The sequence below is a fragment of the Taudactylus pleione genome, unplaced genomic scaffold (genome assembly GCF_031769625.1).
Source record: "Taudactylus pleione unplaced genomic scaffold, aTauple2 ptg000681l, whole genome shotgun sequence".
Classification (NCBI taxonomy): domain Eukaryota; kingdom Metazoa; phylum Chordata; class Amphibia; order Anura; family Myobatrachidae; genus Taudactylus; species Taudactylus pleione.
This window is the reverse complement of record NW_028285083.1, coordinates 316,131-333,064: the sequence shown is the minus strand read 5'-3', so window position 1 is coordinate 333,064 and position 16,934 is coordinate 316,131. Positions and strand designations below refer to the sequence as shown.

At 38.1% G+C, this 16,934-nt stretch overlaps 1 protein-coding gene across 1 annotated transcript in view; it reads left to right on the top strand.

Moving 5' to 3' along the window:
- HYDIN (HYDIN axonemal central pair apparatus protein) overlaps window positions 1-16,934 on the top strand; it is a 329,731-nt gene that overhangs the window by 303,376 nt on the left and 9,421 nt on the right. Inside the window, 3 exon segments of the mRNA XM_088455949.1 lie at window positions 4,055-4,224; window positions 11,861-12,059; window positions 12,523-12,681. Coding sequence (XP_088312075.1) covers window positions 4,055-4,224; window positions 11,861-12,059; window positions 12,523-12,681 — 528 coding nt within the window.

Sequence of the window (16,934 nt, the reverse complement as noted above, 5' to 3'; positions counted from 1 at the left end):
AGCATTTCACACTGTGTGACACTGTAATGTAGCATTTCACACTGTGACACTGTAATGTAGCATTTCACACTGTAAGGTAGCATTTCACACTGACACACTAGCGTAGCATTTCACACTGTGTGAAATTGTAACGTAGCATTTCACACTGTGTGACACACTAACGTAGCATTTCACACTGTGTGACACTGTAATGTAGCATTTCACACTGTAAGGTAGCATTTCACACTGTGACACTGTAAGGTAGCATTTCACACTGTGACACACTAACGTAGCATTTCACACTGTGTGACACTGTAACGTAGCATTTCACACTGTGTGACACTGTAGCGTAACATTTCACACTGTGTGACACTAACGTGGCATTTCACACTGTGTGACACTAAAGTGGCATTTCACACTGTGACACACTAACGTAGCATTTCACACTGTCTGACACTGTAACGTAGCATTTCACACTGTGACACACTAACGTAGCATTTCACACTGTGTGACACTGTAACGTAGCATTTCACACTGTGTGATACACTAACGTAGCATTTCACACTGTGTGACACTGTAACGTAGCATTTCACACTGTGACACTGTAATGTAGCATTTCACACTGTAAGGTAGCATTTCACACTGTGACACACTAACGTGGCATTTCACACTGTGTGACACTGTAACGTAACATTTCACACTGTGTGACACACTAACGTAGCATTTCACACTGTGTGACACTAACGTGGCATTTCACACTGTGACACTGTAACGTAGCATTTCACACTGTGACACTGTAACGTAGCATTTCACACTGTGTCACACTAACGTAGCATTTCACACTGTGTGACACACTAACGTAGCATTTCACACTGTGACACTGTAATGTAGCATTTTACACTGTAAGGTAGCATTTCACACTGACACACTAGCGTAGCATTTCACACTGTGTGAAATTGTAATGTAGCATTTCACACTGTGTGACACACTAACGTAGCATTTCACACTGTGACACAGTAACGTAGCATTTCATACTGTGTGACACACTAACGTAGCATTTCACACTGTGTGACACTGTAACGTAGCATTTCACACTGTGTGACACACTAACGTAGCATTTCACACTGTAAGGTAGCATTTCACACTGTAAGGTAGCATTTCACACTGTAAGGTAGCATTTCACACTGTGACACACTAACGTGGCATTTCACACTGTGTGACACACTAACGTGGCATTTCACACTGTGTGACACACTAACGTAGCATTTCACACTGTGTGACACTAGCGTAACATTTCACACTGTGTGACACTGTAACGTGGCATTTCACAGTGTGTGACACACTAACGTAGCATTTCACACTGTGTGACACTGTAAGGTAGCATTTCACACTGTGTGACACACTAACGTAGCATTTCACACTGTGTGACACTAACATGGCATTTCACACTGTGACACTGTAACGTAACATTTCACACTGTGTCACACTAACGTAGCATTTCACACTGTGTGACACACTAACGTAGCATTTCACACTGTGTGACACTAACGTGGCATTTCACACTGTGACACACTAACGTGGCATTTCGCACTGTGTGACACTGTAATGTAACATTTCACACTGTGTGACACACTAACGTAGCATTTCACACTGTGTGACACTAACGTGGCATTTCACACTGTGACACTGTAACGTAGCATTTCACACTGTGACACACTAACGTAGCATTTCACACTGTAAGGTAGCATTTCACACTGTGACACACTAACGTGGCATTTCACACTGTGTGACACACTAACGTAGCATTTCACACTGTGACACTGTAATGTAGCATTTCACACTGTAAGGTAGCATTTCACACTGTGACACACTAACGTGGCATTTCACACTGTGTGACACTGTAACGTAGCATTTCACACTGTGTGACACTGTAGCGTAACATTTCACACTGTGTGACACTAACGTAGCATTTCACACTGTGTGACACACTAACGTAGCATTTCACACTGTGACACACTAACGTGGCATTTCACACTGTGACACACTAACGTGGCATTTCACACTGTGACACACTAACGTAGCATTTCACACTGTGACACACTAACGTAGCATTTCACACTGTGTGACACTGTAACGTAGCATTTCACACTGTGACACTGTAATGTAGCATTTCACACTGTAAGGTAGCATTTCACACTGACACACTAGCGTAGCATTTCACACTGTGTGACACTGTAACGTAGCATTTCACACTGTGACACTGTAATGTAGCATTTCACACTGACACACTAGCGTAGCATTTCACACTGTGTGACATTGTAACGTAGCATTTCACTGTGTGACACTGTAATGTAGAATTTCACACTGTGTGACACTAACGTAGCATTTCACACTGTGACACTGTAATGTAGCATTTCACACTGTAAGGTAGCATTTCACACTGTGACACACTAACGTAGCATTTCACACTGTGACACACTAACGTAGCATTTCACACTGTGACACTGTAACGTAGCATTTCACACTGTGACACACTAACGTGGCATTTCACACTGTGTGACACTGTAACGTAGCATTTCACACTGTGACACACTAACGTGGCATTTCTCACTGTGACACACTAACATGGCATTTCACACTGTGACACACTAACGTGGCATTTCACACTGTGACACACTAACGTAGCATTTCACACTGTGACACACTAACGTAGCATTTCACACTGTGTGACACTGTAACGTAGCATTTCACACTGTGACATTGTAATGTTGCGTTTCGCACTGTGTAACACTAACGTAGCGTTTCGCACTGTGACACACTAATGTAGCATTTCGCACTGTGTGACACTGTAACGTAGCATTTCGCTTGCAGATTCATACAGAATAAAGGCATGCCACATACCTATTCTCATCGCTTTGCAATTAAGGTGCATTTTAAGGGGAAAACTTGCACGAAAAGACCCTCAGCACTAACAAGTCACACTACGGCATGGCGGACTAGAAGCGCTATTTAACGCGCAAGGAGGCTATATGTATGTGGACACATCTGTATTTCCTGCTCTATTGTAGCTCCTGTGCCTCCATGCAGTTATACAAGGCACAGTATGGTCACATGCATGAAGGACCGGCCGGTTGCTGCAATATAGAATAGTAATATAATCATCGTCCAGCTCAGAAACAGCGCTATCTGTGTGTCAGGCATACAAGTGTGTATAATAACCAACTTTACAGACGGTCAGCGCTCACAGGATAGGGGGGTTATTGTACAGCTAGCTGCTACTTCAGGAAGTGTCCCAAGTCACCATATGATATTAACCGGGTAAGCAATAACTTTAGGTAGAATGTTGACACCACATTCTACCTAAAGTTTTTGTCTACCCGGTTAATACCGTATTGAACTGAATATTTATTGTGACCAACCAAACCTCAGCCTACACCTATTGCACACCTGAACATTCTGACTTTGCTTCTACTAAGAATCCCCAGCCTCAAGTACTTGCCCACCAGAACTTTTTCCTAGTTCATACTATATAATATATAATATTGGACACATATCTGAGGGCTCGTTCAAAAGGCTAATCACATCATCAGGAGCACTGCCGCTGCAGACGCACACACATGGTTATATCCAGTTATAAATCTCATTATATCCTATATATCGCAGAGCGCTTCACTCTATTTTGTTTGATTCTATACAAGTGTGTATACTTCCACCACATAGCATTGTAGACGTGCCCATGTATGGTCAGGTATACAAGTGTGTATACTTCCACCACATAGCAATGTAGACGTGCCCCTGTATGGTCAGGTATACAAGTGTGTATACTTCCACCACATAGCAATGTAGACGTGCCCCTGTATGGTCAGGCATACAAGGGTGTATACTTCCACCACATAGCAATGTAGACGTCCCCATGTATGGTCAGGCATACAAGTGTGTATACTTCCACCACATAGCATTGTAGACGTGCCCCTGTATGGTCAGGCATACAAGGGTGTATACTTCCACCACATAGCATCATAGACGTGCCCCTGTATCGTCGGGCCCTTTGTCACTGTATTATGTGATCTGACAGACAGAGAATGGCCCGGAGATCACGTGTCGGTTACATGGCAGAGCCGTCCAGCCTGGCATCCACTTTTCCTTCGTAGAGCACAACTTTGGCCCCTGCTTCATCTTCCACGCTGGGATGCTGCCTATCCGGAAATCCCTCCTCATCACCAACAAGGACAGTAGGGCAGTCAGGTGAGCCCAGCACACAATGATATGTTATTATGTGTACTGACGAGTATGGGACATAGCAGTGACAATGTGACGCTGGAGGACATGTTGGGGTAAGATGACTGAGCAGCGGTTACAGTACTTGCAATGGGGAAACCATTGATGGTCATTCGATGCACTGTTACAGTGTAACGTGTGGTTTCTCTGCGGTTTTGCGGTGGGTTTCATCGTATTAAAGCTGCGGGATGCAGCCCCACCGGCAAAACAACCAGTATGTCTCCTGCTTGGTTTAGGCCTTTATATGTCTTAGGCTAATCAGGTGGACATCAGGGCTGTCCTTATAACATGTGTGACGCTGTTTATGACATTGCTCAGTGTCCGCCAGTAAATGCGTAATGTGTCCCATTAAACGTACAGGGTGAGACCCAAAGTGGCTGCCTCTAAGCTTGTACAGTATCTAATATTAAAGTAGTTTTGAAAATTGGAAGTGGCTGGGCACCAAACACAGATCAGTGTATAATAATTCTATCACTGTATCATTACTGTATATAATAATTCTATCACTACTACATGTATCACTATATCATTACTGTATATAATAATTCTATCACTACTACATGTATCACTATATCATTACTGTATATAATAATTCTATCACTACTACATGTATCACTATATCATTACTGTATATAATAATTCTATCACTACTACATGTATCACTATATCATTACTGTATATAATAATTCTCACTACTACATATATCACTATCTCATTACTGTATATAATAATTCTTTCACTACTACATGTATCACTGTATCATTACTGTATATAATAATTCTATCACTGTATCATTAATGTATATAATAATTCTATCACTACTACATATATCACTATATCATTACTGTATATAATAATTCTATCACTACTACATATATCACTGTATCATTACTGTATATAATAATTCTATCACTACTACATGTATCACTATATCATTACTGTATATAATAATTCTATCACTACTACATGTATCACTATATCATTACTGTATATAATAATTCTATCACTACTACATGTATCACTGTATCATTACTGTATATAATAATTCTTTCACTACTACAGATTTCACTATATCATTACTGTATATAATAATTCTATCACTACTATATATATATCACTATATCATTACTGTATATAATAATTCTTTCACTACTACAGATTTCACTATATCATTACTGTATATAATAATTATATCACTACTATATATATCACTATATCATTACTGTATATAATAATTCTCACTACTACATATATCACTATATCATTACTGTATATAATTCTTTCACTACTACAGATTTCACTATATCATTACTGTATATAATAATTCTATCACTACTACCGATGTCACTATATCATTACTGTATATAATAATTCTATCACTGTATCATTAATGTATATAATAATTCTATCACTACTACATATATCACTATATCATTACTGTATATAATAATTCTATTGCTACTACTACAGATGTCACTATATCATTACTGTATATAATAATTCTCTTGCTACTACTACAGATGTCACTATATTATTACTGTATATAATAATTCTATCACTACTATATATATCACTATATTATTACTGTATATAATAATTCTATCACTACTATATATATCACTATATCATTACTGTATATAATAATTCTCTTGCTACTACTACAGATGTCACTATATTATTACTGTATATAATAATTCTATCACTACTATATATATCACTATATTATTACTGTATATAATAATTCTATCACTACTATATATATCACTATATCATTACTGTATATAATAATTCTTTCACTACTACAGATTTCACTATATCATTACTGTATATAATAATTCTTTCACTACTACAGATTTCACTATATCATTACTGTATATAATAATTCTATCACTACTATATATATATCACTATATCATTACTGTATATAATAATTCTTTCACTACTACAGATTTCACTATATCATTACTGTATATAATAATTATATCACTACTATATATATCACTATATCATTACTGTATATAATAATTCTCACTACTACATATATCACTATATCATTACTGTATATAATAATTCTTTCACTACTACAGATTTCACTATATCATTACTGTATATAATAATTCTATCACTACTACCGATGTCACTATATCATTACTGTATATAATAATTCTATCACTACTACAGATTTCACTATATCATTACTGTATATAATAATTCTATCACTACTACATGTATCACTATATCATTACTGTATATAATAATTCTCACTACTACATATATCACTATCTCATTACTGTATATAATAATTCTTTCACTACTACAGATTTCACTATATCATTACTGTATATAATAATTCTATCACTACTACAGATGTCACTATATCATTACTGTATATAATAATTCTCACTACTACATATATCACTATCTCATTACTGTATATAATAATTCTTTCACTACTACAAATTTCACTATATTATTACTGTATATAATAATTCTATCACTACTATATATATCACTATATCATTACTGTATATAATAATTCTCACTACTACATATATCACTATATCATTACTGTATATAATAATTCTTTCACTACTACAGATTTCACTATATCATTACTGTATATAATAATTCTATCACTACTACCGATGTCACTATATCATTACTGTATGTAATAATTCTTTCACTACTACAGATTTCACTATATCATTACTGTATATAATAATTCTCACTACTACATATATCACTATATCATTACTGTATATAATAATTCTATTGCTACTACTACAGATGTCACTATATTATTACTGTATATAATAATTCTATCACTACTATATATATCACTATATCATTACTGTATATAATAATTCTATCACTACTACATATATCACTATATTATTACTGTATGTAATAATTCTTTCACTACTACAGATTTTACTATCTCATTACTGTATATAATAATTCTCACTACTACATATATCACTATCTCATTACTGTATATAATAATTCTTTCACTACTACAGATTTCACTATATCATTACTGTATATAATAATTCTATCACTACTACATGTATCACTATATCATTACTGTATATAATAATTCTCACTACTACATATATCACTATCTCATTACTGTATATAATAATTCTTTCACTACTACAGATTTCACTATCTCATTACTGTATGTAATAATTCTTTCACTACTACAGATTTCACTATATCATTACTGTATATAATAATTCTCACTACTACATATATCACTATCTCATTACTGTATATAATAATTCTTTCACTACTACAGATTTCACTATATCATTACTGTATATATTAATTCTATCACTACTATATATATCACTATATCATTACTGTATATAATAATTCTTTCACTACTACAGATTTCACTATATCATTACTGTATATAATAATTATATCACTACTATATATATCACTATATCATTACTGTATATAATAATTCTCACTACTACATATATCACTATATCATTACTGTATATAATAATTCTTTCACTACTACAGATTTCACTATATCATTACTGTATATAATAATTCTATCACTACTACCGATGTCACTATATCATTACTGTATATAATAATTCTATCACTACTACAGATTTCACTATATCATTACTGTATATAATAATTCTATCACTACTACATGTATCACTATATCATTACTGTATATAATAATTCTCACTACTACATATATCACTATATCATTACTGTATGTAATAATTCTTTCACTACTACAGATTTCACTATATCATTACTGTATATAATAATTCTCACTACTACATATATCACTATCTCATTACTGTATATAATAATTCTCACTACTACATATATCACTATCTCATTACTGTATATAATAATTCTTTCACTACTACAGATTTCACTATATCATTACTGTATATAATAATTCTATCACTACTACATGTATCACTATATCATTACTGTATATAATAATTCTCACTACTACATATATCACTATCTCATTACTGTATATAATAATTCTTTCACTACTACAGATTTCACTATATCATTACTGTATATAATAATTCTATCACTACTACAGATGTCACTATCTCATTACTGTATATAATAATTCTTTCACTACTACAAATTTCACTATATCATTACTGTATATAATAATTCTATCACTACTATATATATCACTATATCATTACTGTATATAATAATTCTCACTACTACATATATCACTATATCATTACTGTATATAATAATTCTTTCACTACTACAGATTTCACTATATCATTACTGTATATAATAATTCTATCACTACTACCGATGTCACTATATCATTACTGTATATAATAATTCTATCACTACTACATGTATCACTATATCATTACTGTATATAATAATTCTCACTACTACATATATCACTATCTCATTACTGTATATAATAATTCTTTCACTACTACAGATTTCACTATATCATTACTGTATATAATAATTCTATCACTACTACAGATGTCACTATATCATTACTGTATATAATAATTCTCACTACTACATATATCACTATCTCATTACTGTATATAATAATTCTTTCACTACTACAAATTTCACTATATCATTACTGTATATAATAATTCTATCACTACTATATATATCACTATATCATTACTGTATATAATAATTCTCACTACTACATATATCACTATATCATTACTGTATATAATAATTCTTTCACTACTACAGATTTCACTATATCATTACTGTATATAATAATTCTATCACTACTACCGATGTCACTATATCATTACTGTATATAATAATTCTATCACTACTACAGATTTCACTATATCATTACTGTATATAATAATTCTATCACTACTATATATATCACTATATCATTACTGTATATAATAATTCTCACTACTACATATATCACTATATCATTACTGTATATAATAATTCTATTGCTACTACTACAGATGTCACTATATCATTACTGTATATAATAATTCTCTTGCTACTACTACAGATGTCACTATATTATTACTGTATATAATAATTCTATCACTACTATATATATCACTATATCATTACTGTATATAATAATTCTCACTACTACATATATCACTATATCATTACTGTATATAATAATTCTATTGCTACTACTACAGATGTCACTATATCATTACTGTATATAATAATTCTCTTGCTACTACTACAGATGTCACTATATTATTACTGTATATAATAATTCTATCACTACTATATATATCACTATATCATTACTGTATATAATAATTCTCACTACTACATATATCACTATATCATTACTGTATATAATAATTCTCACAACTACATATATCACTATATCATTACTGTATGTAATAATTCTTTCACTACTACAGATGTCACTATATCCTCACTGTATATAGTAATTCTATCAATACTACAGATGTCACTATACCATCACTGTATATAATAATGATATCACTACTACATATATCACTATATCATTACCGTATATAATAATGATATCACTACTAATAGTAGTGGTTGGATTATTATATACAGTAATGATATAGTGTTACATGTAGTAGTGATAGAATTATGATATATAGTAATGATATACTGTATAATAATCAACCACTACTACATATATCACTACACAGTAATGATATAGTGATATCTGTAATAGTGATAGAATTATTATATACAGTAATGAGATAGTGATATCTGTAATAGTGATAGAATTATTATATACAGTAATGATATAGTGAAATCTGTAGTAGTGAAAGAATTATTATATACAGTAATGAGATAGTGATATATGTAGTAGTGAGAATTATTATATACAGTAATGAGATAGTGATATATGTAGTAGTGAGAATTATTATATACAGTAATGATATAGTGATATATGTAGTAGTGAGAATTATTATATACAGTAATGAGATAGTGATATATGTAGTAGTGAGAATTATTATATACAGTAATGATATAGTGTTACATGTAGTAGTGATAGAATTATGATATATAGTAATGATATACTGTATAATAATCAACCACTACTACATATATCACTACACAGTAATGATATAGTGATATCTGTAATAGTGATAGAATTATTACATACAATAATGATATACTGTAGTGATACAAGTAGTAGTGGTTGGATTATTATATACAGTAATGATAGTGATACATGTACAGTAGTAGTGATAATATCATTAGATAGTGACAGTACCGTGATATCTGTAGTAGTGATATAATTATTATATACAGTAATGATATACTGTAGTGATTCATGTAGTAGTGGTTGGATTATTATATACAGTAATGATATAGTGATATATGTAGTAGTGAGAATTATTATATACAGTAATGATATACTGTAGTGATACAAGTAGTAGTGGTTGGATTACTATATATACAGTAATGATATAGTTATACGTGCACAGTAGTAGAACTGTGTCTTTTCCTCTATCTATAGCATTTAGTGTCTGTACAGTAACACAGCCCACATGTAACGGTGTATTTTCCTCTATAGCATTGACTGTCTGTACAGTAACACGGCCCACATGTAACGGTGTCTTTTCCTCTATAGCATTTAGTGTCTGTACAGTAACACAGCCCACATGTAACGGTGTATTTTCCTGTATAGCATTGACTGTCTGTACAGTAACACGGCCCACATGTAACAGTGTCTTTTCCTCTATCTATAGCATTTAGTGTCTGTACAGTAACACGGCCCACATGTAACGGTGTATTTTCCTGTATAGCATTGACTGTCTGTACAGTAACACGGCCCACATGTAACGGTGTCTTTTCCTCTATCTATAGCATTTAGTGTCTGTACAGTAACACGGCCCACATGTAACGGTGTCTTTTCCTCTATCTATAGCATTTAGTGTCTGTACAGTAACACGGCCCACATGTAACGGTGTCTTTTCCTCTATCTATAGCATTTAGTGTCTGTACAGTAACACAGCCCACATGTAACGGTGTATTTTCCTGTATAGCATTGACTGTCTGTACAGTAACACGGCCCACATGTAACGGTGTCTTTTCCTCTATCTATAGCATTTAGTGTCTGTACAGTAACACGGCCCACATGTAACGGTGTATTTTCCTCTATAGCATTGACTGTCTGTACAGTAACACGGCCCACATGTAACGGTGTCTTTTCCTCTATCTATAGCATTTAGTGTCTGTACAGTAACACAGCCCACATGTAACGGTGTATTTTCCTCTATGGCATTGACTGTCTGTACAGTAACACGGCCCACATGTAACGGTGTCTTTTCCTCTATCTATAGCATTTAGTGTCTGTACAGTAACACAGCCCACATGTAACGGTGTATTTTCCTGTATAGCATTGACTGTCTGTACAGTAACACGGCCCACATGTAACGGTGTCTTTTCCTCTATCTATAGCATTTAGTGTCTGTACAGTAACACGGCCCACATGTAACGGTGTCTTTTCCTCTCTTTATAGCATTTAGTGTCTGTACAGTAACACAGCCCACATGTAACGGTGTCTTTTCCTCTATAGCATTGACTGTCTGTACAGTAACACAGCCCACATGTAACGGTGTCTTTTCCTCTATAGCATTGACTGTCTGTACAGTAACACAGCCCACATGGAACTTGAGTTCGGCCCATCGGTGCTGTCCCCTGGGGAGAATATGGAGGTTCCCATCACATTCTATCCTCGGGCTGCCGTACTGTACTGGGAGACTGTGGTTTTTCAGATGAACGGCCATTCCCAGCAGCGAGTGCAGCTCCACGGCCGTGGGATTGACATGAAGGTTGGAAAGATCTGACTGTACCACTGTATTGTAATCAGAAAGTGACCTCTAGGTCTGAGTATTACAGACTTCCAGACATCGTCTAAAGGAAAACCACAAGTTATTTAAAGAATGGGCTAAATTGGTGTCATTTTCTCTGTTGTCTTATATTAGATTGGAAGTGGTTCTAATCCATAGTAAGCGATTAGGTGAACTTAGCAAGCAGCAAGGAGGCGCTGCATCAGCTAAACTCTACCCATGAGTATAAGCGCTCTCAGAGGCCTGCTACCAATGACGGCACGCTGGTTTGGCCAATTAGAGCAGCCAGTAAAGACTTTTTGCCTACAGTCAGCGTAACCAAATACAGCGTGGTCACTGTATATAACATACATAATTATCTATATAACATACATTGTCTTCTGTATGACTGTATCATCCATGTCTCATACATTATACATGACAAATACATGTCTCTTTCTCGTAGGTGGAAGTAGCTGATCCAAAATATAAAGTATTAAAGTTTGGAGCTGTTAAGATTGGTCAGACTGTCAGGAAGATTGTTCCTATAGTGAATAATAGTGCGGCCTCTGTCACGTGTATCCTAAACCTGAGCCCGAGTGTTCCCGCACTGCAGGACCCTAAGGTATAGTACACTCTGCCACCCTGAGCCTTGTTATCTCCTGAGACCACCACTCATATCCACAGGCGGCAGAGCCTGGGACTAAAGGTGTAGCTGCCATAGTATCAGGGTACTATAGGGCCCATTCCTGGGAACAGGCACCTTCCTTGTGTATTGTTGTCTTCACCTTTGGGAAGTACATCAGGGGCCCTTATATATTCCTGCTATAAGAAATGTCTCACCTCTTCCATAGGTTGTTAGTTCCTGGACATGGAGGATGTACATATCCGCGCATTTTGCAGTTGGTAATTATTCCTTAGGACCCAATAAAAGAGCAGCCCTGCACTTACTCATCACAGGCAAACTGCACCTACCTATCTCCATGGAGCATTTGTAGGTGCATGTCTTGGACTAAAAACCAGATAGGGGGTGTCCCCCAGGACACTAAAATGTACCTGTAACAATACTTGAAAACTATATGCTAATAGAAATTCAGAGATATTTGTTACATGGCCTTACAATAGGCAATTACATGGCCCAGAGTGAGTAATACATGGCCCAGAGTGAGTAATACATGGCCCAGAGTGAGTAATACATGGCCCAGAGTGAGTAATACATGGCCCAGAGTGAGTAATACATGGCCCAGAGTGAGTAATACATGGCCCAGAGTGAGTAATACATGGCCCAGAGTGAGTAATACATGGCCCAGAGTGAGTAATACATGGCCCAGAGTGAGTAATACATGGCCCAGAGTGAGTAATACATGGCCCAGAGTGAGTAATACATGGCCCAGAGTGAGTAATACATGGCCCAGAGTGAGTAATACATGGCCCAGAGTGAGTAATACATGGCCCAGAGTGAGTAATACATGGCCCAGAGTGAGTAATACATGGCCCAGAGTGAGTAATACATGGCCCAGAGTGAGTAATACATGGCCCAGAGTGAGTAATACATGGCCCAGAGTGAGTAATACATGGCCCAGAGTGAGTAATACATGGCCCAGAGTGAGTAATACATGGCCCAGAGTGAGTAATACATGGCCCAGAGTGAGTAATACATGGCCCAGAGTGAGTAATACATGGCCCAGAGTGAGTAATACATGGCCCAGAGTGAGTAATACATGGCCCAGAGTGAGTAATACATGGCCCAGAGTGAGTAATACATGGCCCAGAGTGAGTAATACATGGCCCAGAGTGAGTAATACATGGCCCAGAGTGAGTAATACATGGCCCAGAGTGAGTAATACATGGCCCAGAGTGAGTAATACATGGCCCAGAGTGAGTAATACATGGCCCAGAGTGAGTAATACATGGCCCAGAGTGAGTAATACATGGCCCAGAGTGAGTAATACATGGCCCAGAGTGAGTAATACATGGCCCAGAGTGAGTAATACATGGCCCAGAGTGAGTAATACATGCAATAAATATCTCTGAATTTCTATTACCATAAAGTTTTCAAGTATTGTTGCCGGTACAATTTAGTGTGCTGGGGGACACCCCCTTTCTATTTTTTTGTTTAGTATGACCCCTCCCTTTTATACACCGGAAGAGTATTGCCAAATTGTTTTGAGCAGCTTTCACTTTATGTTTGCATGCCTTGGACTGTCTGTATTACATGTGTCCTAAGAGTGAGGGGACATCGGGACTGTCTGTATTACATGTGTCCTAAGAGTGAGGGGACATCGGGACTGTCTGTATTACATGTGTCCTGAGAGTGAGAGGACACCGGGACTGTCTGTATTACATGTGTCCTGAGAGTGAGGGGACACCGGGACTGTCTGTATTACATGTGTCCTAAGAGTGAGGGGACATCGGGACTGTCTGTATTACATGTGTCCTAAGAGTGAGGGGACATCGGGACTGTCTGTATTACATGTGTCCTGAGAGTGAGAGGACACCGGGACTGTCTGTATTACATGTGTCCTGAGAGTGAGGGGACACCGGGACTGTCTGTATTACATGTGTCCTGAGAGTGAGGGGACACCGGGACTGTCTGTATTACATGTGTCCTGAGAGTGAGGGGACACCGGGACTGTCTGTATTACATGTGTCCTGAGAGTGAGGGGACACCGGGACTGTCTGTATTACATGTGTCCTGAGAGTGAGGGGACACCGGGACTGTCTGTATTACATGTGTCCTGAGAGTGAGGGGACACCGGGACTGTCTGTATTACATGTGTCCTGAGAGTGTGGGGACACCGGGACTGTCTGTATTACATGTGTCCTGAGAGTTAGGGGACACCGGGACTGTCTGTATTACATGTGTCCTGAGAGTGTGGGGACACCGGGACTGTCTGTATTACATGTGTCCTGAGAGTGAGGGGACACCGGGACTGTCTGTATTACATGTGTCCTGAGAGTGAGGGGACACCGGGACTGTCTGTATTACATGTGTCCTGAGAGTGAGGGGACACCGGGACTGTCTGTATTACATGTGTCCTGAGAGTGAGGGGACACCGGGACTGTCTGTATTACATGTGTCCTGAGAGTGTGGGGACACCGGGACTGTCTGTATTACATGTGTCCTGAGAGTGTGGGGACACCGGGACTGTCTGTATTACATGTGTCCTGAGAGTTAGGGGACACCGGGACTGTCTGTATTACATGTGTCCTGAGAGTGAGGGGACACCGGGACTGTCTGTATTACATGTGTCCTGAGAGTGAGGGGACACCGGGACTGTCTGTATTACATGTGTCCTGAGAGTGAGGGGACACCGGGACTGTCTGTATTACATGTGTCCTGAGAGTGAGGGGACACCGGGACTGTCTGTATTACATGTGTCCTGAGAGTGTGGGGACACCGGGACTGTCTGTATTACATGTGTCCTGAGAGTTAGGGGACACCGGGACTGTCTGTATTACATGTGTCCTGAGAGTGTGGGGACACTGGGACTGTCTGTATTAAATGTGTCCTGAGAGTGAGGGGACACCGGGACTGTCTGTATTACATGTGTCCTGAGAGTGAGGGGACACCAGGACTGTCTGTATTACATGTGTCCTGAGAGTGAGGGGACACCAGGACTGTCTGTATTACATGTGTCCTGAGAGTGAGGGGACACCGGGACTGTCTGTATTACATGTGTCCTGAGAGTGAGGGGACTGTCTGTATTACATGTGTCCTGAGAGTGAGGGGACTGTCTGTATTACATGTGTCCTGAGAGTGAGGGGACTGTCTGTATTACCTGTGTCCTGAGAGTGAGGGGACACCGGGACTGTCTGTATTACATGTGTCCTGAGAGTGAGAGGACACCGGGACTGTCTGTATTACATGTGTCCTGAGAGCGAGGAGACATCGGGACTGTCTGTATTACATGTGTCCTGAGAGTGAGGGGACTGTCTGTATTACATGTGTCCTGAGAATGAGGGGACTGTCTGTATTACCTGTGTCCTGAGAGTGAGGGGACACCAGGACTGTCTGTATTACAAGTGTCCTGAGAGTGAGGGGACACCGGGACTGTCTGTATTACATGTGTCCTGAGAGTGAGGGGACACCGGGACTGTCTGTATTACATGTGTCCTGAGAGTGAGGGGACACCGGGACTGTCTGTATTACATGTGTCCTGAGAGTGAGGGGACACCGGGACTGTCTGTATTACATGTGTCCTGAGAGTGAGGGGACACCGGGACTGTCTGTATTACATGTGTCCTGAGAGTTAGGGGACACCGGGACTGTCTGTATTACAAGTGTCCTGAGAGTGAGGGGACACCGGGACTGTCTGTATTACATGTGTCCTGAGAGTGAGGGGACACCGGGACTGTCTGTATTACATGTGTCCTGAGAGTGAGGGGACACCGGGACTGTCTGTATTACATGTGTCCTGAGAGTGAGGGGACACCGGGACTGTCTGTATTACATGTGTCCTGAGAGTGAGGGGACACCGGGACTGTCTGTATTACATGTGTCCTGAGAGTGAGGGGACACCGGGACTGTCTGTATTACATGTGTCCTGAGAGTGAGGGGACACCGGGACTGTCTGTATTACATGTGTCCTGAGAGTGAGGGGACACCGGGACTGTCTGTATTACATGTGTCCTGAGAGTGAGGGGACACCGGGACTGTCTGTATTACATGTGTCCTGAGAGTGTGGGGACACCGGGACTGTCTGTATTACATGTGTCCTGAGAGTTAGGGGACACCGGGACTGTCTGTATTACATGTGTCCTGAGAGTGTGGGGACACTGGGACTGTCTGTATTAAATGTGTCCTGAGAGTGAGGGGACACCGGGACTGTCTGTATTACATGTGTCCTGAGAGTGAGGGGACACCAGGACTGTCTG